The sequence below is a fragment of the Pantherophis guttatus genome, chromosome 4, assembly GCF_059756535.1.
Source record: "Pantherophis guttatus breed Tessera chromosome 4, ASM5975653v1, whole genome shotgun sequence".
Classification (NCBI taxonomy): Eukaryota; Metazoa; Chordata; class Lepidosauria; order Squamata; family Colubridae; genus Pantherophis; species Pantherophis guttatus.
Window position 1 is genome coordinate 4,531,648 of NC_142066.1, and position 24,710 is coordinate 4,556,357.

At 46.0% G+C, this 24,710-nt stretch overlaps 1 protein-coding gene across 1 annotated transcript in view; it reads left to right on the top strand.

Moving 5' to 3' along the window:
* Positions 1–22,409, top strand: part of AP1G2 (adaptor related protein complex 1 subunit gamma 2) — a 34,952-nt gene extending 12,543 nt beyond the window's left edge. Inside the window, exons 8-22 of the mRNA XM_034406317.3 lie at positions 1,356–1,436; positions 3,539–3,637; positions 3,955–4,010; positions 6,012–6,125; positions 6,212–6,352; positions 6,463–6,517; positions 6,762–6,884; positions 10,560–10,649; positions 11,972–12,102; positions 13,360–13,464; positions 15,135–15,285; positions 16,540–16,657; positions 18,435–18,601; positions 19,961–20,059; positions 22,202–22,409. Of these exons, the coding sequence (XP_034262208.2) occupies positions 1,356–1,436; positions 3,539–3,637; positions 3,955–4,010; positions 6,012–6,125; positions 6,212–6,352; positions 6,463–6,517; positions 6,762–6,884; positions 10,560–10,649; positions 11,972–12,102; positions 13,360–13,464; positions 15,135–15,285; positions 16,540–16,657; positions 18,435–18,601; positions 19,961–20,059; positions 22,202–22,306 (1,635 nt within the window). The 3' untranslated portion in view covers positions 22,307–22,409. The remainder of the gene's footprint in view (positions 1–1,355; positions 1,437–3,538; positions 3,638–3,954; positions 4,011–6,011; positions 6,126–6,211; positions 6,353–6,462; positions 6,518–6,761; positions 6,885–10,559; positions 10,650–11,971; positions 12,103–13,359; positions 13,465–15,134; positions 15,286–16,539; positions 16,658–18,434; positions 18,602–19,960; positions 20,060–22,201) is intronic.
* Positions 22,410–24,710: the final 2,301 nt, after the last annotated feature.

The following is a 24,710-nucleotide window of genomic DNA, read 5'->3' on the forward strand; positions in this document are numbered from 1 at the left end:
CCTCGTCGAGTGACATCGAGCTGGCCACGCCCACCCTAGCCACACCTACCCACCCCCAGCCACCCCAAGGTCAAACAACCCTGATGCATCCCTCAATGAAATCGAGTTGGACACCCCTGTTCTAGAGTCTCAACGTCTTTTTTTATATCATGGAGACCAGTTCGTTCTCACAGGGAGGGACTACTCAGGGTACCGTCAGTCAAATTATGCCGACTGGCGACTCCCAGGGGGAGGGCCTTCTCTGTGAGGGCTCCAACCCTTTGGAATGAACTGCCCCCGGAGATACGGCATATCCCTGATCTCCGTGCTTTCCGCCGTGCCCTCAAGACCCTGATGTTCCAACAGGCGGGGTTAAACATATGAGCATGTGAATGATTTTTTAAATGTTATCTAATTCTGGGTTTTATTTAATTGACCAAACTAAGTAATAATTTTAATTAGCAATTTTATGATGTTTGTGTGTCTATATTTTTCTTGACTGTACACCGCCTTGAGTCCTACGGGAGAAAGGCGGTATAGAAATATAATAAATAAATAAAATAAAATAAAATAAAACTGAGGTTTGGCTCAGCCTGTGAATGTTTAGGCTGGTCCGCAGGTCCAGAGTTGGTATTCAGCCGGTTCGGATCGGTTCGCCTGTACCGATAGTGGAAATTGCCCACCTGTCCCGGCTCTATAGCATCCTATTTAGGTTTTTGAGGCTGGGCACATTTGCGGAAAGTAAGTGAATACCACTCCCTGTGCAGGTCCCAAGATTTTTCAGGTGGGGCTGGAGCTGTGGGTTTCTCCCCAAGGGACCGAGCTGCTTCACACTTGGATTAAACAAGTTTGTAAAGGGTTAGTAAGTTCTCCCATCCGAGCCACAAAACCCTGCGTTTATACCATGGCTTAGGGCCGGGGTATTTACGAGACCGCCTTCTGCCACCAATAGCCTCCCACCGGCCAGTACGCTCGCACAGAGAGGGCCTCCTCAGGGTGCCGTCCCGCCAGACAGTGTCGGCTGGCGACCCCCAGGGGGAGAGCCTTCTCTGTGGCGGCGCCCGCCCTCTGGAACAATCTACCCCCCAGAGATATGTAAAATACTAGACCTCTGGACTTTTTGTCGGGCCCTGAAAACTTATTTATTTCACCTAGCTGGGCTAGCTTGATCCCACTGTTTTGGTTAAATTTAATTGGGTTGTTTTAAATTGCGGCCAAAAATATTTAATTATTTTTAAACTGTTTTTAAATGTTGTATGTTCTGTTTTATTTTGGCTGTTCACCGCCCTGAGTCCTGCTGGAGAAGGTGCGGTATACAAATTGAAACAAATAAATAAAATAAGTAAATGGCTCTCTCGTCTTCTCTCTCCCCGAAGGTGCAGCTCCTCCGGCTCCTCCGGATTTTAGGACGAGACAACACGGAGGCCAGCGACGCCATGAACGACTCCTTGGCGCAGGTCAGCGGGAAGAGGGACGTTTTGGGAAGGAAAAGTTGAAGGTTAACCCAGGAAAACAGGACGGGAACGGAGAAGCTATTCCGGCTTTTAGCCTCCGTCGCGTTCCTGAAGCTCTTAGGATGTGGGAATTCTCTGAAGAATTATTTTTATAATCATGTACTTCGGAAGAAATGCAAAGCGATCCATTTTTTAATTATTATTAAAAAGGGAAAATGCCGAGAGATAAAATTCTTATTTAAAAAAAAAAGGAAAAATGCAAAGGGGTAAAATTATTATTAAAAATGGGAAAATGTGGAATAATAAGAGCCGGACTAAGTCTAGTGAGGAAGGCACCAGACTAGAAAGCAGGAAACAAGAAAGCCAACTGGGTGACTTTTGGCTAATGACCAGGAGACTGGGAGTTCTAGTCCCACTTTAGGCATGAAAGCTGGCTGGGTGACTTTGAGCCAATCACCAGGAGACGGTGAGTTCTAGTCCCACCTTAGGCATGAAAGCTGGCTGGGTGACTTTGAGCCAATCACCAGGAGACGGTGAGTTCTAGTCCCGCCTTAGGCATGAAAGCTGGCTGGGTGACTTTGAGCCAATCACCAGGAGACGGTGAGTTCTAGTCCCGCCTTAGGCATGAAAGCTGGCTGGGTGACTTTAAGCCAATCACCAGGAGACGGTGAGTTCTAGTCCCACTTTAGGCATGAAACCTGGCTGGGTAATTTTGGGCCAGTCCCTTTCTCTCAACCCAGCCCACCTCACAGGGTTGTTGTTGCGAGAAGAATAGGAGGTGGTACGTGAGTTGGATATGTTTAACTCCTTGACTTATTGCTAAACATGAATAAAGCCGGAATAGATGATAGATATAGATAGATAGATAGATAGATAGATAGATAGATAGATAGATAGATAGATAGATACAGATAGTTAGATAGATAGATAGATAGATAGATACCAATAGATAGATACAGATAGATAGATTGATTGATAGATACCAATAGATAGAAAGATAGATGATAGATATAGATAGATACAGATAGATAGTTAGATATAGATATAGATAGATACAGATATATAGATAGATACCAATAGATATACAGATAGATACCAATAGATATATAGATAGATACCAATAGATATATAGATAGATGATAGATACCGATAGATAGATTGATAGATGATAGATAGATATAGATAGATACAGATAGATAGATACAGATAGATAGTTAGGTAGATAGATAGAAAGATAGATACCAATAGATAGAAAGATAGATAATAGATAACTAGATACAGATAGTTAGATAGATAGATAGATAGATAGATAGATAGATAGATAGATTGATAGATACCAATAGATAGATAGATAGATAGATAGATAGATAGATAGATAGATAGATAGATTGATAGATACCAATAGATAGATAGATAGATAGATGATATAGATAGATACAGATAGATAGTTAGATAGATACCAATAGATATATATAGATAGATACAGATAGATAGATACCAATAGATATATATATAGAGAGAGAGATAGATATAGATAGATAGATAGATAGATAGATAGATACCAATATATAGATAGATAGATAGATAGATAGATAGATAGATACCAATAGATATAGATAGATAGATAGATAGATACAGATAGATAGATAGATACCAATATATAGATAGATAGATAGATAGATAGATAGATAGATAGATGATAGATAGATAGAGATAGATACAGATAGATAGATAGATAGATAGATAGATAGATACCAATAGATATATATAGATAGATAGACAGATGATAGATAGATGATAGCTAGATAGATACAAATAGATAGATAGATAGACAGACAGACAGACAGACCGTCCGACTGGTAGATAGATATAGATAGATATGAGGATTATTAAAAAAAAATAAAAATGCAAAGAACTTTTAATTATTTTAAAAAAGGAAAAATGCAAACGATAAAAATATTTTTTAAAAAGAAAAATGCGAAGCGATAAAATTGTTCTTTGAAAAAAGGAAAAATGCAAAGCAACACAATTATTATTTTTGAATAAAAGGAAGAAGACAGAAGAAAGAGTTTCGGGAGTGATGCTTTCTTCCTTCCTTCCCGCAGGTGGCCACCAACACCGAAACCACACGAAACGTGGGCAACGCCATCTTGTACGAAACGGTGCTGACCATCATGGGGATACAGTCTACCAGTGGATTGCGGGTATCATAAAACTGCACAATGCAAAAATTGCACCATGCAAACGTTCGCATTTGATTTAAACCAAGATTTCTCTCTTTAGCTTTAGCCGGCTAAACTCAAATCAAGGTCTGCGAGCATTGCAATGCGTTGTAAGGATTGTAAGCTTTTTCTACCACCAAATTCCCTCGGAGTTTAGCCTCTCCTTCGTAAAATCATGAGTCGGGTAGTTCCACGCACTATCCTTGACTCAAATCTGCTTTCCTAATCCCGCTTTTACCTCAGATTCATTTTAAGAATGAAAGGAAATTCTTGAATTTTTTTTTTTCTCCCATACATAGGTTTTGGCGATAAATATCCTCGGGCGGTTTCTCCTTAACAAGGATAGGAATATCAGGTAAAAAAAGAAAAGAAAATCTAAATTTAAATCCAGCTTTTATTCAGGTCAGGCTGATTAAAGACCTCCTAGTTTCATGCTTATCCTTGGGGAGAAATAGGACCCTCAAACACCCTCTTGTGTGTTCTTCAAATTTGGTGTTTCGTTGAAAAAATTGGAATATTTTCCCAGCAAAAAAATGAAAAGAAAAGAAGGGAGGGAGAGAGGAGGAAGGAAAAGAAGGAAGGAAGGAAGGAAGGAAGGAAGGAAGGAAGGAAGGAAGGAAGGAAGGAAGGAAGGAAGGAAGGATGTGAGTGAAGAAGTCAGAGAAAGAAGGAAGGAAGGAAGGAAAAAGGAAGGAAGAATGTGTGTGAAGAAGGCAGACAAGGAAGGAAGAAAGAATGTGAGTGAAGAAGGCAGAGAAAGAAGGAAGGAAGGAAGGAGAAAAGGAAGGAAGAATGAGTGAAGAAGGAAGACAAGGAAGGAAGGGAAGGAAGAATGTGAGTGAAGAAGGCAGAGAAGGAAGGAAGGAAGGATGGGAATGAAGAAGTCAGAGATGGAAGAAAGGAAGAATGTGAGTGAAGAAGGCAGAGAAGGAAGGAAGGAGAGGGAAGGAGGAGGAAGGAAGGAAGGAAAGAAGAAAGGAAGGAAATAGAGGGAGGAAAGAAAGAAAACAAGGAATTTAGGAAGGGAAGAGAGGGAGGGAGGGAAGGAGAAGGAAGGAAACAAGAAAGGGAGGGAGAGGGAGGGAGGGAAGGAATGGAGTTAGGAAGAAAGGGAGGGAAGGAAGGAAGGAAGGAAGGAAAGGGAGGGAGGGAAGGAAGGAAGGAAAAATGTGAGTGAAGAAGGCAGAGAAGGAAGGAAGGAGAGGGCAGGAGGGAGGAGGAGGAAGGAAGGAAAGAAGAAAGGGAGGGAGTAGAGGGAGGGAGTAAAGAAAGAAAGCAAGGAATTTAGAAAGGAAAGGGAGAGAGGGAAGGAGAAAGGAAGGAAACAAGAAAGGGAGGGAGAGAGGGAAGGAAGGAAGGAAAGGAAGGAAGGAAATAAGGAAATGGATGGAGGGTGGAAAGGAAGGAAGGAAGGAAGGGAGCGAAGGAAGGAGAAGGGAGAAAGGAAGATTAGACAAAAGAGAAAAAACCCACAGTGGCTGTTTACTCAGCACTTTAGATCCTTGAGTTAACAAAACACAGTTTCCTATGTTATGGGAACCTAATAAAATAAAAATTAAACATTGTTAGAATTAAACATTAAACAAAGTAAACAGTCATTGGCTTTTGAAAGAGTGGGTGGGACTATCTGAAGCCCCACCCCCTTTGTCATGCGGACAAAGTCCAGATATTCCTCGACTTACAACGACAATCGGGACCTGGGTTTCCATCGCTAAGCTAGGCAAGTCAATTGAGCTGCGCCTCATTTGATAACCCCTTTTTCCCCTCGTCGTTAAGTGAGTCACGCAGTCATTAAGCAAATCTGGCTCCCGCTGTTGACTTTGCTTGTTATTTAAACAAATATGGTGTCAGCACTTCAAGCTGCCTTTACTCTAGTGCTGACATAAGAAGGAGGAGCGGAGGCGTCTGGAAAGGGACGTTTGACTTTTCACTTACTTATTTTCCCTGGAGATAATATTCCCTAGGAGATGGGATGGGAGGGGGGAAATTCCTTTGAGTTGGAGCAGTAGATAGGGGTAGAGTGACTTGGAAGATGGCCAATGAGTGCAGGGGAGTGGGGAACGGAAAGGGAGGGTTTTGGGTCTGGAAGTCAGTGTTGGCTACAATGAGTCGGACTTTGAATGTCGTGCTGAATAAATGGGAGTTTTCTTCAAAGACTTTGTTTGAAATGCAATTTATTTGAGACGACCTCGAAACCTGACATATGGCTGTCGTTAAGCAAACACCACGGTTGTTAAGCAAATCCATTTTAGCCTAAATGGGCATTTTTCACCCAGAATTCCCCCAGGGGGCAGCAGAGCAGACAAGATTGAATTCCGCTGGATCCAATTAATATTTTAATCGATGGGATGTTTAGATACGTCGCCCTCACGTCGCTCCAGAAATTGTTGCAAACGGAAAACAACCCTGTCCAGAGGCACCGATCCACCATCCTCGGTTGTCTGACGGATCCCGACTCGACGGTGAAGAGGTGAGCTGAAGGCCTGAAGATGGAAGAATGTTCTAATTTTGATAAATAGAAAACCGTATTTCTGATTATTTTTTCTCTCTCTGTAGGAGAGCCCTCCAGCTGAGTTTATCCCTGATCAACCACTCTAACATTCGCACAACCACAAAGGAATTGCTGGCCTTCATGGAAAGCAGCACACCGGATCTGAAGTCGGAGTGCGCTTCCGGATTGTTCCTGGCTGCCGAGAAGTGAGTCATTCCACCATTGCCCGCAAGAGGGCGATAGAGAGCAGGACGAACATATCCAGCTCTGCACGAATCTTACGAGCTCTCTTTTACCTTTTGACTCCCTTCCATAGTTTCGCGCCCAACAAACGGTGGCACATCGATACCATTCTCCAGATTCTGATTATGGTGAGAGCGAGGATTGGTGATAGGATCCCTTGGTGTCCACTAGGTGGCAGCAGAGAGACGCCGAAAACCTTAATCTGCTGCTGCCCTCTAGAGATTGCGTTTGGTAGTGCAGGCAGGGGAGATTTTCTTATGGATCTTCCTTTCGCTCCTTCTGGGGGGGGGTAAGAGTGAGTAAAGTCAGAGTAAGTGAAGAGGATCCCGTCAACGGAGTACAAACGTCACCTTCCCGGTTCCTCTTCGGCAGGCGGGCTCCTACATCCGGGATGACGCCGTCCCCAACCTCATCCACCTGATTGGAGGTGCAAAGGAGCTTCATAGTTATGCTGTGCATCAGCTGTACGGTGCAGTGAGCCAAGATATCTCTCAGGTATGTGTCTATTTCAGCATTTGCATGATGTCCTAAGGCAGTGTGGGCAAATCTTTTTGGCACCAAGTGCCTAAACGGGAGCACGCATGCGCGCGGGGAGCGCCGGAAACCGGAAGAACAGTTCCCTGGCGTGTATGTGCACCAGTGGTGGGTTTCAACCCGTGTTACCACCGGTTCGCTTCATGCAAATGTAGTGTATTATGGAACAGCTGAGACATGGCAATCCGCACTGCCGAACCGGACCAAACCGGTAGAACCCCACCACTAATGCGCACCACAAACCGGAAGAGCAATGGGCAACGGCTGGCGTGCCCGGAGAGATGGTTCCGCGTGCCACTTCTGGCACGTGTGCCATAGGTTCGCCATCACGATCCTAAGGCCTAAACCAGGTGTGTTAAACAGTAAAAGACTGGCCGGCAATGGCTCTGCTAGCGAAAACGGGGCCCGGGGGCCCGCTTTCAGACTGGATGCAGTGGTGAAATGTAAAATTTGTTACTACCGGTTCTGTGGCCGTGGCTTGGTGGGGGGGGGGGGCGGGGGTAATGTAACTGGGTGGGTGTGGCCAACTTTTTAAAAAAACTTTTAAAACCATTTTTTGTACAACTTCGGCCGAAGAGGTTGGAAAAAAAATGCTTTTAAAAGCCTCTGACGATCCCAGCTGAGTTGCCTGATCGTCAGAGGCTTTTAAAAGCATTTTTTTCCAATCTCTTCAGCCGAAGAAGTTGTACAAACAATGCTTTTAAAAGAAAAAAAAAAGCCTCTGACGATCCCAGATGAGTGCCTGATCGTCAGAGGCTTTTTTTTCTTTTAAAAGCATTTTTTCAGCTGAAGAGGTTGTAGAAAAAATGCTTTTAAAAATAATAATAAAAAAAAAACTCTGATGATTGCGCGGCTCAGCTGGGCGGGGGGTGGGGGGGCAGGATTTTTGCTACCGGTTCCCCGAACCACCCACCGCCATCGCTACCGGATCGGGCGATCCGGTCCGAACCAGGAGCATTTCACCCCTGCCTGGATGGCCTTCAGTACCACCTGGATGGCTAAAATGGGGTACGGTGAGACCACGGGTGCCCCCCCCCGGGGCCCATTTTCAGCCTCAACGGTGCACGTTTTGGCCAGCAGGATGCTGCAGGAAGCTGTGAAGGCTGAAAATGGAGCAACGGGGGGGGGGGGTCGCCCACAGTACCCCGTACCCCATTTTTGGCCGGTAGGGTGCTGCAGGAGGCGTCCATCCAATCTGCCCCACCTGGCCAGCCCACAGACAACAACTACAGTGCTGATCCAGTTTGACACCCCTGGCCTAAACGGATCCAGCAGCCAAGATTTATGAGGAAAAAAAAAAAAGAATGACTACAGTTAGTCTTCGATTTACGACCACAATTGGGCCCCAAATTCCTGTTGCTCGGCGAGACCATTGTGAAGTGAGATTGGTTCTGTTTTCTGCCCTTTCTTGCCACAACTGCCAAGTGAATTGTAGCCATGATTAAATTATTTGCTCGGTCGTTAAGGCAATCGGGCTCCCCCATTGGCGTAGCTCGTCCGAAGAGTCGCCAAAGGGGATCACGGGACATTGCGCCTGTCATAAATATGAGTCAATGGCCAAATGTCTCAATTTTTGATCACGTGACCATGGCGTGCTCCGGCGTCGTTGTCAAAAACGGTCATAAGCAGGGGTGGGATTCGAAAATTTTAGCAACCGGTTCTCTGCCCAGTTGCTGGGTGGGCGTGGCCATGGCGGGTGTGGCCTACTCAGCCTCCTGTACCACGGCGGGGTGGGAGGCATTTTTGCCCTCCCCAAGCTCTGGAGGCTTTCCTTGAGCCTCAGGGAGGACAAAAATGGCATCCCGAGGCTGCGGAGGCCCTCTGGACTTCCTTTCCGAACTTCTGATAGGCCCTTTTTTCACCCTCCCCGAGCCTCCGCGTGGGCCTTGCACTTTCCTGGCATCCCAAACGGGCCGTGTGGAGACTCCTGGAAGGGCAGGGTTTGTTGGGCGGAGCCAGCCAGTCATTGCAGCATCTGGTTCAGCGAACCAGATGTAAAATTAGCATCCAAACCGGTCCAAACCGGCTGAATCCTAAGTCATAAGTCACTTTTTTCAGTGCTGCAGTAACTTTGAATGGTCACTAAACGAATGGTTTTGATATTTTGATATCGGCATTGGTATTATTAATATTTTGGTTAGAATCATGGTGATTGACATATTCACCGCTCTAGTTTTCAGTTAACGGTTCAGTCCAGGAAAGGAGATTGAAGCGGTGAATATGGGCTGAATCGTGTGCTTCCGGCTGCCATTTTGACTTATTTGACCTCAGGTGCCCCCTGCTGCAGGATAAAAGGAGCTCAGGATATCAATATTTTACGAAGGGCTTTAAAGCTTCAGATTTAATTGCTTGCAAAGATGCAGACTCAGACAATGGCTCTCTTCTGGTTTTGCTTACGTGTGGCACATTCAGAATCGGTAGAGAAATATTAGGCATTTTCTCCGGCCTTAAAAAATTACGTTGAGGGTTTTGCATGAAGCAGAGGGAACATTAAGTTGCAGACCGGAGCAGGCCTTGCACGGAGCAGATCCCACCGATTGTGGTGGGGATCATTTCAGAACAGAAAGCGGGGGAGGGATTAGCACATTCCTGATCTATCGTGGGAAGTCGGGGGGCCCAAGATTGAACCCTAAACCAGCCTAAGAACAATATATCGCATCTCAAAAAGGGGGTTATCCCTCTGAAAGCTGCAAAGCTGAAGCTGCAGTTCCACCCGTTGACCACACGGTGGTGTTTCAGCCTGAGAGAAAGTGGGTTATGGCGCCCTCTAGTGTCAGAGGAGAGAAAACTCAACATGTTTCGGCCCAGGATCATCTTCTTTTAACGGCTCCATAATCTCTTGCGGGGTGGAGTCTGGGCAACTGAAGGAAGCTGAGTGTTTACTGGCCGGATGCTCTTCCTGTTGCCAATGTGGAGTTTTGTTCAGCAGATTGTGTCCAGAGAAAGAAATATCTGCCTCTACCTAGGATCGAACTCACATCCTCCTGATTGTGAGGCAAGATCTCCACCTCTAGGCCACGCACCACTCAGTTTTTGGCCCAGGATGAAAAGTAAATATTATATAGATAATCCAGGATTTATGAGTCATCGCTTAGCGATTGTTTAATGTTAACAACAGAGCTCCCCAGGATACTTACACCCTGCTTCGAATAACGACCATCGTGGTCGCTGAAGGACCATAGCAGTCACTTAACAACCACAACGGTCACTTAATGAGAGTCGCAAAAAAGGTCATCAAATTGGATATGTCGTGTGGATGACCCATTTTATGGCTGTCTTAACTTACAGCCATCACTAGCAGGCTCCAACATGTGAACACATCCAATTTTATGACCTTTTCACCATTGTCGTTAAGAAAATCACATGGTCATTAAGTGAAAAAGATGAAAATTAAGTGAAAATTAAGTATCATTAAGTGAAAATCACATGGTCGTTAAGTGAAAAAGATGACCACGTAAACCACGGGACGCCACAAATACACACCAGGTTGCAATCACATGGCTGCAGGGACACTGTTACGGTCATAAGTGCAAGGACTGGTTCGTGACAAGTCACTTTTTTGAGCTAAACGAACGGTCGTAAATCGGGGACTACGTGGATGTGGTGTATTAGCACTTTGTTTGTGTCCCATCGCAGCAACCCTTGGTCCAAGTGGCCACCTGGTGCCTTGGCGAATACGGACACTTCCTTCTCGACGGGAATTGCGATGAGGTGGAGCCGCAGCAGGTAAGGTCTCCGAAATCCATCCGTGAAGATCTGTTTGGAGCTAGGCTCCCTTAAAAAGCAGGAAGCAGAGTCTTGGTCTCGACAAAACCTCTTTTATTTACCTGACTGTGAAATCCTTTCATTCACAGTCAGCAAGGCCTGTCCAAGCAGTTTTTCAAAGGAATACTTATCAACACAGACCTTATCTCGCTTGGCAAGCTGCCACGTAACTAGTTTCCAAACGCAGTACAAGGCCAAACTTGGCACAGAGTCTCTCAGAGTCACGGAACGAAAAAATTGTTCCCCTCCCCGTTCGCTCCTCTATTGTTTCCTATGGGAGGGGCCAATCACCGCCAAGGTGTGGCTTTACTCCCAGGTCGCTTTCTGAGTTGTTCTTGTCTTCTGGCAGCTCTGCGCATGCGTGCACTGGGAACAGGCTCCAACTGTTCCTCTGCCTCACTGCTGTCTAGCTCCCTCTCTGCCTCCGACGCAGAGCCCTCATCCGAGCTTTCCCTAGCCCCCAGAACTAGCCCATATTCCTTCCCAACCTCCTCACTGTCCGACTCTGCTGCCAGCTCCGCTGGCCACCGGCGGGCCACAACAAGGTCCGCGATGGGGAAGTTGATCCTCAGCAATGAAGGCGGATATAAGTGTCCCAGGATAATGTTGCCGGATCTAACCTGGGTCAGTTACCGGGACCAGAGGTTTTGTCTTCCGAGCTTTCAGACGCGGCGTGCCGGAGCCCATCCTCAGGGAATTTTGGCCTGTTCTGTGTGTGGTATTTATATGGTGCCTGTTGTGTGTAGATTGTGTTGGTGTTGATGGCCGGCTAGTACGTCGTTGCATATTGTTTCCTTGTGTTGACGAGCCCTCCCTCCTAAGCAGTGGTGGGATCCTTCCGGTTTATCACCGGTTCGGTGATTGTGCGATTTGCGCATGCAAGCACGCTGAGCACACATGCGCAGTTTGAAGAAATCTTCACTTTCTGGTTTCTTCGGAGGAGTAACACAGCTGATTCGCGCGGCAATCTGCTCTACTGCACGAAATCAGCAGAGAAGGTAGGAAAATAGCGCCGGCAGGCGGCTGGCCTATCTGATCGTTTGGACAAACCGGTTCGCTCCCAGCTGATCATCGGAACTACCGGTTTGCCCGAACTGGTAGAATCCCACCCCTGCTCCTAAGAACTTGATAAACTCGGCATAAATCAGCACTCCTGTTGATTCACGAGGGGCTTGTTTCCCAGGCTTCAATTATTTCCCTGGTTGTTTTTGGGCCTGCTCGGCCGACAATCTTAGTAGCTGTTGATCCTCGTCGCGCGGTGTCCTCATTTTTTATCTTCTCAGGTGGACGCCGAGGACATGCTGAGCTTGCTGGAACGTGTCCTCCAGTCACATCTGTCCCTGCCCTCCACCCGGGCCTACGCCCTCACCGCCCTCATGAAGCTCGGGACGCGCCTCCAGGACGCTGACATTAAGTGAGCGTGGGGAAAAAATTATCCTATCATTGATTCCGAACATTGATTCCGATTCCTTGGGGTTTTTTTGGTAAAATGCATTGTCCAATCAAACCCAGTGTGCAGTTTTGTGGGTTCCTTGTTGTGTGCTCACGTGATGGCTCACTTAATGGAATCTGCTTATTGTGGTTGTAAGTTGTGACGGTCGTAAAATGGGTCGTCCACATGACTGACCTGATTTTATGACCTTTTTGCGACTGTCATGAAGTGAGCACTAAGGTTGTTAAGTGACTGACCTGGTCCTTAAGTAACCACCACAATTGTTCAAAACTTTGGGGGTGGGTATTAAGTACCATTTGGGAAGTCCGTTGATAAAAATTGAATGGTCACTGAGTAACCGTTCATAAGTCAAGGACTACCTGTACAATATTTTCATCTTGGGACAGAAAATGTGAGTTTTCTCTCCTCGGACACTAGAGGGCGACATAACACCCTTTCTCTCAGGTGAGAGCGCCACCATGTGGGCAGCTGGCGGAACTGCAGCGTCAGCTTCCCGGCTGTCAGTGGGATAAAACATTTTACCATACCGTTGTCCACCTTTTCTGGCTCAGAATGGGAAACACCAAACTCCCATAATCCCCAGCTGGCAGGGGATTATGGGACTCAAAGCCAAAAGCTGTAACGCTTGCAGAGAACTGCATTGTGAATTGAAAATTGGGGACTGGTTAAAAACCACGTTTTGAAAGTGGGTTTAAAGTTGTGATGAAATTTGCCTTTTCCCGGAAAATAACAGACCCTGATAAATACAGGCAGTCCTTGACTTACGACCGGTAATCATTCAAAGTTACAACGGAACTCTTCAAAGTTTACTTAAGACCTGTTTTTTGGCATTCCAATGGCTGCATACATCCCCACGCCCATGGTCACATGACTGTATTTCAGCTGCTTGGCAACTGACTCTCCTTTACGACGGTTACAATGTCCTGCGGTCACATGACTGCAATTTGTCACTTTCCCAGACAAGCGAGGGAAGCCGGATTCGCTTAACGACCACGCTATCAAGGGTTGTAAAAATTGGTCACGTGCTCGCTCACTTAATGACCACATCACTTAGCGACCAAAATACCGGTTTTCAATTGTGGTCGTAAGTCGAGGACTACCTGCAAACTGCCGGGAAGTAGGCCTTTAGGGGGATGACGTATCAAAAGGAATAGAAATGAGATAGTAACTTCCTTTTCTCTCATTTTTTTTCCCCCTCTCCTCTTCTCCGATTCAAAGCCGGATTCGGAGTTTGGTTTCGATTTATTGTAGCTGCCATGATGTGGAACTACAACAGAGAGCCGTGGAATACAACACCCTTTTCCGAAAATACGATCACCTCAGGTACTTGTTAGCCGGTCTAGTCCATCAAAAGCTCAGAGCTCCATGTCAGAGATGGTATTCAGCCGGTTCGGGCGAATCGGTAGGGGCGACCTGTGGGTGGGCCTGCCCACTCAACCAGGCGCAATCCCATCCTATATCACTGTGTTTTTGATGCTGTATGCATGTGCTGAGTGAATTGCCGTGTTGTTTGACATCGCACGCATGTGTGGACGGTGCACACACATGAATTGCCGTGTTGTTTGACGTCGCACGCATGCACGGATAGCACATGTGTGCTCACGTTTCCGGTGCTGGACGAACCGGTTGTAACAGTATGAGAATCCCATCTCTGCTCCACATCTAATGATTCTTAGTGCAGGGTCAAACAAATCTCTAAGTTACTAGTCCTTATTGTCCGGGGGGGGGGTGTTGGGTGGAAACCTGTGTGCATGCATAAAAGGAAAAGAGGGCTTTGATAGTTTTACATCATTAAGTCTTATTTCATTTCTTCCTGATCCCTTTACCCTCTTTTGTCCTGAAATCTCTGCCGAACCAAAGCAGCAGACACAATGAGGACGAGAAACTTGGATCGTTTTTAAATCAGCCCAATTCCCTCAAACCCTCGGTGTAGCTCCCGACCTCAACTGGGGGGGCCATGGAAAAGAGTCTGCTGGATTGCAGTTTGTAATATAGTCGATAAAGAATGGGTTTTTAAAAATGTTTTACTTGATTTTACATTCTGGGTTTTGGTTCCATTTTGTTTAGTTCAGTGTTTCTCAACCTTGGCAAAGTTGAGAAAAATGTGTGGACTTCAACTCCCAGAAACCCCCACGGCTTCGCAGGCGTTGGACTCAGTTTTAAAAAGACGGTTCTCCATTCAAAAGACTGAATTCCCCATTTAAAAAAGATGGATCCCTTCCGTTGAAATCAGCGGGGAAATTTAATTTTTCTGCGAATGCTTTGAATTTGAGTAAGACTAGAATTCTTCGGTTTACTTCAAGATGGGTGGACTTCAACTCCCAGAATTCCCCAGCTGTGTAAGGCAGGCTGGAGAATTCTGGGAGTTGAAGTCCACAAATACTTGCTGGAGAATTCTGGGAGTTGAAGTCCACCCATCTTAAAAGTACCCAAGGTTGAGAAACACTGCTCTAGAGCAAGGGCCTCAAGCCTGGCGGACTTCAACTCCCAGAATTCCCCAGCCAGCAAAGAGTATTCTTTTGCCTCATGGAATTTTGCTTGGGCTGGGGAATTCTGGGAGTTGAAGTCCAACCCATCTTAAAGTACCCAACTGTTATAGAGCAGTGGATCTCCAATCTTGGCAACTTTAAGCCCGGTAGACTTCAACTCCCAGAATTCCCCAGCCAGCAAAGAGTATTCTTTTGCCTCATGGAATTTTGCTTGGGCTGGGGAATTCTGGGAGTTGAAGTCCAACCCATCTTAAAGCTGCCAAGGTTGGGAAACATCGCACCATAGGTTCATATTGAGGTCAGCAGAGAAAGATCTAGAATCAAACCTCCAGCAGCGGGCTGGACTAGAAGACCTCTAGGGACCCTCTCAACTCTGTTATTCTGCCATTCAACTCATTTGTTTGCACCATCCTCCTCCTCCTCCTCCCCCCTCCCCCGGGGTGCCTTGCAGGCTGAAAAAAATGACATTTTTTTCAGGCATTCTGTTTTTCCTTCCTTTTCCAGAGCCTCCATACTGGAAAAGATGCCGGTGGTGGAGAAATTTGGGGATGGCAAGGAAAACCAGGAAACAGACCAGAATGGAAATGAGATTGTTACCCCAATCGTCCTGCAGGGGGAGCCATCCACCGATCCAAAACCCCCAGAACCTAACCAGGTGGGAGATGCAGTGCCTAATTTTGGGCAGTAGGGGGCAGCAGAGGCCATCAAATCCTTAAAAGCCGCTTAATACAGTATAAATCTGATTATTGGTAGAAGGGATTTAATTTTAAACCCCATTTCTCTTGCCTCTTGATTACCAGCCAAAATTAAATTGAAGTCCTTTTGTAAAGTACAACCAGGAAGATACAGACAGTCCTCGATTTACATCAGTTCATTTAGTGACGGTTCCAAGTTACGACGGCAAGGAAAAAAGTGACTTACGACTGTTTTTGACACGACGGTTGTAGCACCCCCCCAAGTCAGGTGACTCGTAGTTATGACGGTCGCAGTGTCCCAGGGTCACATGATCCCCTTTTGCGACCTTCTGACAAGCAAAGTCAGAAATCAGTGACAAGCAAAAAATTACGCAAATTTTAATTGGTTTTTTAAATGATTGGAGTTTTAATTTGTTTGGGCCAAATTTGTTTAATTCGATTTTACTTTGTTTTTAAATTTTGTATCTATGTATTTTTACTGTTTGGCTGTTCACTGCCCTGAGTCCTTCGGGAGTAGGGTGGTATATAAATTAAATAAATAATAATAATAATAATAAAGTCAGATTCACTTAACTACCATGTTACTAACTTATCGACCCCAGTGATTCACTTAGCCACGGTGGCACCAAAGGTCGTAAAATGGGGGAAAACTCAACATGTCTCACTTAACGACAGACATTTTGGAACTCAGTTGTAGTTGTAAGTCGAGGACTACCTAAAGAGCTGCGGTTTGGAGCCTTTGCTAAATATGCTTTTAACAAAATCTCTTCCTTGGTTGACCGGAGCAAACGGGGTGGACTTCAAATCCCAGAATTCCTCAGCCAGCATGGGGAATTCTGGGAGTTGAAGTCCACACTTCTTATAAGTTACCAAGGTTTTGGGAAACCCTGTTCGACCCAGTTCTTTTTCTTCTACGCATCCAGCAGAAGTAGTGGATTTTGAGGCCACCAAAAAGCTGTGATTCCACCCTCTCCCCTACCAGAACAACTGTCACAAATCCTGACCACGAATCGTGGTTTGCTCAGAAATTAACATTATTTCCCCTTTGGCCTTCTCAAGGAAAGACTGTTCATCGCCAACAAGGGAGTTTTCTAGGAAGAGATTGGACAGCCATTTATCCGGAATGGCGTAGTCTCCTGCTTGAACAGGGGGTTGGACTAGTTGACCTTTTAAGATCCCTTCCAACTCTGTTCTTTTTGTCTTTCTCTATCTAGGTCTTCGATCTCTTGGACCTCCTTGGAGACCCTGTAGATACATCTCCTGCTCCATCAAATCCAGCCCATGCGGGAACAGGATCTCTTCTCGGCTTGCTTCAAGATCTAAAGCCTTCAGGTAGAATGAGAGGGATCTATTCAGCCAAAGGTTCCTTCCAGTGGTGGGATTTAAATTGGGATTTTAAATAATTTAACCACCGGTTGTCTGGCTGGGTAGGCGTGGCCGGGTGATCATGTGACTGGGTGGGTGTGGCCAACTCAACATCACTCATCACACCCAGCCCTGCCTCCCAGCCACTCGCCTCAAAGAGGTTCAGATTCAGCAATTCTGACTGGTTCGGATTAATCCCACCACTGGCTGGCCCCGCCCAGTTTTTGAAAAAACGGCCCGGAAATGGCTGAAAAACAGCCTGAAAAACAGGCAGGGGTGGGGCTGGCCAGTGGTGGGATTAACCAGTTCACCGAACTGGGTAGAATTTTAACAAGCAGTTCGCCTGAACCGGTCTGAACCGGTTGAATCCCACCTCTGGTTCCTTCCCGTTTAAAACTGTTGAACCTCTTGGTTCGATAACCTATTCAGCTAGTCCTCGATTTATGACCAACATTTCTGTCGCCAAGCGAGACAGTTGTTCAGTGAGTTCCACCCCATTGTACCACCTGTCCGTTGTTCGGTGTATCACTGCAGTCGACAAGTTTTGTAACACAGAATTGTTAAGCGAATCTGGCTTCCCCGTTGACTTTGCTGGTCAGAAGGTCGCAAAAGCGAATCACATGACGCTGGGACGCGGCGACGGTCATAAATATGAATCAAGTTGCCAAGCCTCTGAATTTGGACCGTCGGGATATTGTGGTCAAGTCCCTTTTTCGTCTATCTAATTTTGGATGGTCACCAAGTCGTAAATCGGGGACTACCGTCGTAAGTCAAGGACGGTAATTCGTGTGATTGTATGAAAGCCTTCTCATCTTTACTTCTGACGCCAAACTTGTTCTGTCCCCGTCTCACACACACACACAAACAGATAGCCAGGGGTTAAATAAAATTGGCAGACAACAAATTCTTTCGATAAAGAGGATTGGCAGCAACCCAGTAGCTGCTTGCCAAGAACTTTACTCATAGAGGGAGGGGTTGTTCCCCCGACAGATAAACCCAAACAAGATACACACAGTTCAAGAATTGTCAAGTCCAGTCCATATTAAATCCAAGGCAGATAACGTTGTTTCCAAAGATACAATGTGACTCGCTAGTAGTTTGTTTTGTCCGTCACAGAGTCTGAATGGCCACCTCACCCCCTTTTATCCCCTGTGGGGTGTGGTCCAGTGACTCAGCTTAATCTCTGGCACGCCTCCTTTTCTGCTGCGTGCACCTGTCTCTCCGACGCTGGTGTGGATCCAGCCAAGACTTATCTCCATCACTGTCCGACTGTGAGGAGATACCTGGCTCCTGGCCAATCTCTTCTCCTTCGGGAGACACCTGAGGCATTGCCAGAGAGGAGAGTCCTGGAGAGGGAGGCCTGGCCAACTCCTCTCCTTCATGATCGGGGCCTTCTCCCTCCAATAAGTTGGCCTCGGGGGTCGGAGTCACAACAAAACTGCACTCTAGAGAGAAGGGATTTCCTGCACAATTCGATGAATTGTGAGATGAAAACTCAGGAAAACGAGAATTTTGATCCCATCAAATAGCAGCGACAGGAGACATCCGGGGGGTTAAAATGGAAGGTCGGGAGAAGATCCTTTCGGAACGACACAATTGCAGGTAGTCCTTTCGTTTAGTGACCTTTGGAAGTTATTGAAACAAGCGACTTACGACTCACGGCTGGGCAAGTCCCAAAATTCATCTCTTTGGATAAGAGCAACGGTTTTTTTTTTTTTTTTTAAACTAACCGTGTTTTCCGCAGAGGCCGTTCCCTCCCGCATGGAGGTTTACAAACAAAACGGGTTGCTGGTGGAGTTTTCGATGAGCCGGACTCCGGGGGAACCCACGTTGCTGCTGATCACGGCCACGATGACCAACACCAATTCTGGAGACGTGGAGAACTTCTCCATGCAAGTGGCTGTGCCCAAGGTGAGATGCCCTGAGTTGGGCTCCATAGGATGGGTTTTTTTTTTCTTTTTTTCAATAGGAGGAGGAGGGGAAATCGGGGAGGAAGAGGAAGAACGAGAAGAAGAAAAGGAGGAGGAAGAAAGAAACATGGGGTTTTTTTTGTTGGTTAGATTTGGGTCTCACCGTGATTCTCATCTTGAGCATTTTCTGTTCACTTACAACTGCCTTCTCCTCCCTCTCCTCCTCCGCCTCTTCTTTTTTTTCCCCTTCCCTCCAAATCTCTCCTTCTCTTCCTCTGCTTCCTCCTCCCTCTCTCTTCACCTCATCCTCTCCTTCTCCTCTGCCTCTTCTTCCTCTTCTTCCATCTTTTCCTTCACCTCTCTCTGCTCTTTTCTTCCTCCTTCCTTCAATTCCTCCTCCCTTCCCGCTCATCCTCTTCTTTTTTTCCCCTCCCCTTCGTCCTCTCCTTCTTCTCGTCTCCTTCGCTTCTTCTCTCCCTTTTCTTCCCTCCTTCGCCTCTCCCTCTTCTCCTCCTTCTCTTCTTCCTCCCTTTCATTCTCTCTCGTCTTCCTCTCCATCTTTTTTTTTTTTTGGTTTTAAAAACAAAACTTTATTAAACATATAAAAGTAAAATACTATACTACGTATATACAAGATATATATATATATATATTAATACAAACGACAATACATTAAAAAGAAAAAGTGACTTTGGGTGACAGGTCCATTATTTTATTAACGGTGCATATTTTTTAATTTAATTTAATTTAATTTAATTTAATTTAATTTTTTAATTTAATTTAATTTAATTTAATTTAATTTAATTTAATAATTTAATTTAATTTAATTTAATTTAATTTAATAATTTTATTTTATTTTATTTAAATTTAATTATTTAATTTAATTTAATTTAATTTAATTTAATTTAATTTAATTTAATTTAATTTAATTTAATTTAATTTAATTTAATTTAATTTAATTTAATTTATCATATTTCTATGCCGCCCAACTCCCGAGGGACTCTGGGCGGTATGATAATTATTATCATACAAAAGTTTTCATTTGCTCTCATTTCTGCGCGTCATGCAATCACACCACCTATTCCACGCTATATAACATTTTGAGTCTACCTTGTCCTTCATTTCAAACGTTAGTTTGTCCATTTCCGCGCAATTATAGATTTTTTTTGGATTATCAATTGGCAGTTGGTCAGTTTTCCAATATTGGGCGAGCGCCAATCTGGCTGCAGGGACGATGTGTAATATTAAATACTTTCTTTATTTCTGAATAAGATAACATCCTCTCCATCTCTACTTCCTCTCCCCACCCCCACCCCATCGTCTCCCATGTGGCTTGTCCTTTTTCTCGTCCTCCTTCCAGTCCTTCCAGGTGGACCTTTCGGCCCCCAGCAGCTCTACAGTCCCAAGCCAGGGAGGGCCCCCCATCACTCAGATCATCCGAGTGTTGAACCCCAAACAGGTAAGGACCAGGAGAGGACCTGACATCAACTCCGCAAATCCACCGTGATCCCATCGAGAGATCTGCTTCAATCCACACACCCCACCATCCTTTCCTCTGTCTTCTCACATGATAGCCAAGAGGACCAGAGCCGTCAAAGTCCTCCCAAAAAAAAAGCTAGATGGTCCCCGAGATTTATTAGCCAGGTTTCCCGCAAAGGAAAAGGACTTAAGTATCCGGTAAAGTGGTTCTCCGGGTATTTTAGCTCCACTCTGATCAGCAAGTGGATTAAAGGCAGATTCTCCCCAGGGTTTTTTTTTTTTTTTGATCCTCTTTCTAACTTGGATTGGGAGGCGAAGCTGGTTACCAGTTTTTGGAGACACGCAAAAGGACATTTCCGGAGCTTTCCGTTCCGGCAATATCTTGCAAACAACTCCAGGGTAGGCCAGCTCCATGAGATGGCGTTTCCTGATCTTTCCCGTCGATCAGAGGGCTTAGCTGTTCTTGTATCTGTGGCAGGGGTGAAATGTAAAATTTGTTACTACCGGTTCTGTGGGCGTGGCTTGGTGGTGGGTAATGTGACTGGGTGGGTGTGGCCAACTTTTTTTTTTTTTTTTAACTTTTCCAAGCATTTTTTCGAATGCTTTGAAAAGCCTCTGCCGATCAGGCAACGCAGTTGGGATCGTCGGAGAGGCTTTTTAAAAAAATACCTCTCTGCCGATTAGGCAACTCAGCTGGGATCGTCGGAGAGGCTTTTAAAAAAATGCCTCTCTGCCGATCAGGCAACTCAGCTGGGATCGTCGGAGAGGCTTTTTAAAAAAAATGCCTCTCTGGCGATCAGGCAACTCAGTTGGGATCATCGGAGAGGCTTTTTAAAAAATGCCTCTCTGCCGATCAGGCAACTCAGCTGGGATCGTCGGAGAGGCTTTTTAAAAAATGCCTCTCTGCCGATCAGGCAACTCAGCTGGGATCGTCAGAGACTTTTCAAAGCATTTTTTTTACCACCTCTTCGGCTGAAGAGGTTGCAGAAAAAAATGCTTTGAAAAGCCTCTGATGAGCCCAGCTGAGCCGCGCAATCATCAGAGGCTTTTTATTTTTAAACTTTTAAAAGCATTTTTTCATCGGAAGAGGTTGTAGAAAAAATGCTTTTAAAAGTAAAAAAAAAAAAGCCCCTGATGATCGTGCGGCTCATCTGGGTGTGAGGGGGCGGGGCGCAGGGATTTTTGCCACCGGTTCTCTGAACCATCCTCCGCTATCGCTACCGGATTGGGCGATCCGGTCCGAACCGGGAGCATTTCACCCCTGATCTGTGGGGTCCTTGAGGAAGGGGGCTTAGCGGAAAAGAGGAGGAGGAGGAGAAAGAGGAGGACGACTGTGGGGTCCTTGGTGATCTCTGAGCTTGGTCGTTTGCTTGCAGACGTTTCATGACCCAACTAGGTGACATCATCAGGATTAGAAGGGAGGAAGCTTTCCCTGTCAGTGATGGTGGGAGCGTTTTGGGTGGAATTATATATACAGTATAAAAAACATTATGTAGTATATGTAATGTATAAAGTATATCTATAAGGAGTTGATTATATAGTATATATAGTGTGCAAACAGAAGGAGCGGTGCGGTGGCCTAGAGGTGCGGCTCTCGCCTCACACAATCAGGAGGCTGCGAGTTCGATCCTGGGTAGAGGCAGATATTTCTCTCTCTGGGCACGCTGAGAATATATCTGCTGAACAAAACTCCGCGTCGGCAACAGGAAGGGCATCCGGCCAATAAAAAAAACCACTTCCCTAGCTCCATTCCGTTGCCCAGACTCCACCCCGCAAGGGATTATGGGGTCGTTAAATGAAGATGATAGGGTGCTAACCCTACTTTGCAGTCATCCATGGGACACATCCGTGGGACACAAACGGATGCATTGGCAGGCACCCAAAATGCAATCACACAATCGTGGAGGGGGAAACTTGGCTATTGTGTAAGTTCGAATCTGGGCATAAATTACCTTGGAGAGGTTCGTCATAATTTTAATTGGCCGCTATCTGTACAACATACAATATATTGCTTTTCCTTCCGCTGGAATCCGCTGGATTCCGCTGGAATCTGGGAACCTCCAAGCACGTAGTTAGTGCGAAGTTGGGACGTTATCTCTCTTTTCTTGTTTCTTGAACCCAGATCCCTCTCCGGATGAGGCTACGCTTTTCCTACACGCTGCCTTCCGGGGCTGTTGTACAACACGTCGAAGAACTCAACTCGTTCCCGGAGACTGCGTGGAAGTGAATAGTAGGTTACTCAAGGAGTAAAGAACTCCTGGAGTAACAGCCGCCGGTGTTTGTGTTTCCCCTTTAAACATGCGCTTGAATAAACGTGTACTGTTATCCCACAGACGCCCATGAGGTTTACAAATGACTTTACAGGCAGGGAGTCCTCGACGTATGACCGTTCATTTAGTGACCGCTCAAAGTTACGACGGCCCGGAAAAAAGGGACTTGGCACCGTTTATGACCTTTCCCGCATTCTCACGTCACGTGATCAAAATTCAGGCACCTAGTTCAGACTTACGACGGTCGCCGTGTCCCGGGGGGGGTCACGTAATCCGCTTTTGCGACCTTCTGACGAGCGAAGTCCACGGGGAAGCCCGGTTCACTTGACAACCGGGTTAGTAAGTCATCCACTGCAGCGATTCGCTTAACAACGGAGGCCAGAACGGTGGTAACAGGGAGGGCAAAACTCACTAAGCCAATGTTTCACTTAACAACAGGCATTTTGTGGCTGTAAATCGAGGACTAGCTGTATTCTGAGGACACCGGGGGGGGGGAAGAATCGCTCCCAAGCCTGTATAAAGCACAATACGGTTTTTATACAGGCAGTCCTTGACTTATGACAATTGAGCCCAAAATTTCCGTTGCTAACCGAGACACTCGCTTTACAAGTCTCTCGCTTAGCAGCAGAAATTTTGGGCTCAGTTATGGTCGTAAGTCGAGGACTGCCATACCTGTGTAAAGATATTAGGGAGGGGGCTTTTAGCCTTTGCATCTTTTTGTACATTGTTTTTATTATGGCTGTTCACCGCCCTGAGTCCTTTGGGAGAAGGGCGGTATATAAATAAAATAAAATAAAATAAATAAATAAATAAATGCAAATCAGGGAAGGTTGGATGGCCCAATGAGTGAGTGAAGGCAGGGGAGCCATGTACAGGTAGTCCTCGACTTACAATCACAATCGAGCCCAAAATTTCTGTCGTTAAGCAAAACATTTGTTCAATGAGCTTTGCCCCACTTTACGACCTTTCTGGTCCCGGTTGTTAAGCGAATCAGTGCAACTTGGTAACTTAGTAACCCGGTTGTTAAGTGAATCTGCCTCGACGTCGCTTGTCGGAAGGTCGCAAAAGTGGATAACATGACCTTGGGATGCAGCAACGGTCGTAAGTATGAAACAGCTGCCAGGCAGCAGCTGAATTTTGATCCCTTGACCAAGGGGAACGCTGCAACAGTCATAAGAGTGAAAAACGGCCCTCAAGTCACTTTGCCCAGTGCCGTTGTAACTTTGGTCACTAAATGAAGTGTCGTAAATCGAGGACTACCTGCATGAAGAAGCTAAAATTGAGAAGCTGGACAGGCCTTGAGACTCAGTAACCTGCTAGCTAGAATGGCCACGAATGCTTAAACCCAAAAATAATCAAGAATATTGCTCACTTTTTCTGGTCCATTGTAACTTCAGTCACTAAATGAATTGTCGTAAATCGAGGACTACCTGTATGAAGAAGCTCATATTTAGGAGCCGACAAGCCTTGAGACTCCGTAACCTGCTAGCTAGAATGGCCAAGACCGTTTAAAAAAGCGAAAGGAATTAAGAATATTGGTTCGAGTGAAGCCGTAAGTCACTGTTTCCGATGCTGTTGTAACCTCTGTCACTAAATGAACTGTCGTAAGTCAAGGACTACCAGCAGAATGTACGTTCGAAGCAGGGCTTCCCAAAGAGCGGGAGGCGCCAGGCCCTTGCGGAGGGTTTGCACGTGCGGAGGTGTAATTATGGGAATCCCGATGGCTCGTCGGTGGCTTTTTCCTCTCTCCTCACTTCAACTGCTAGTAAATCAATTGAATTGATCAGCCGGATGGGGAAACTCCACAACAACCGAGCGAGACTAAGTGGAAATCAATGGCGGTAAACGAGTGAAGGGAAGAAGCTGGTTGTCGAATCGACGCAGCCGCCACGCGCACGGATTTTTCTCCCTTTTGAAGGGTCAATTTAGAGCAGGGGTGTCAAACACAAGGCCCGGGGGGGGGGCTACATCCGGCCCGCGATGTGAACGGATCCAGTCGTGGGGCCGTCCTGGAAAATGTAAGAGGCCGGGCTCCCCTAAATTGCCCCACACGTACACATCCCTCAGGAGACCCCCCCCATAAGACGAGCTAAACCAAGGGAAGGGATCAAGGGTGGGATTCGGCCGGTTCGGGCGAATCGGATGCTAATTTTACATTTGGTTCACTGAACCAGTAGTTGCAAGGACTGGCTGGCCCCTCCCTGGCCGGCCTCCACACGGCCGGTTTTGGATGTGAGGTAAGTGCAAGGTCCGCGTGGAGGCTCTGGAAGGGTGAAAAATGGGCCTCCTGGAAGTTCCAGAAACGAGTCCGTGGGGAGGCTGTTTTCGTCCTCCCGAAGGCTCGAGGAAAGCCTCTGGAGC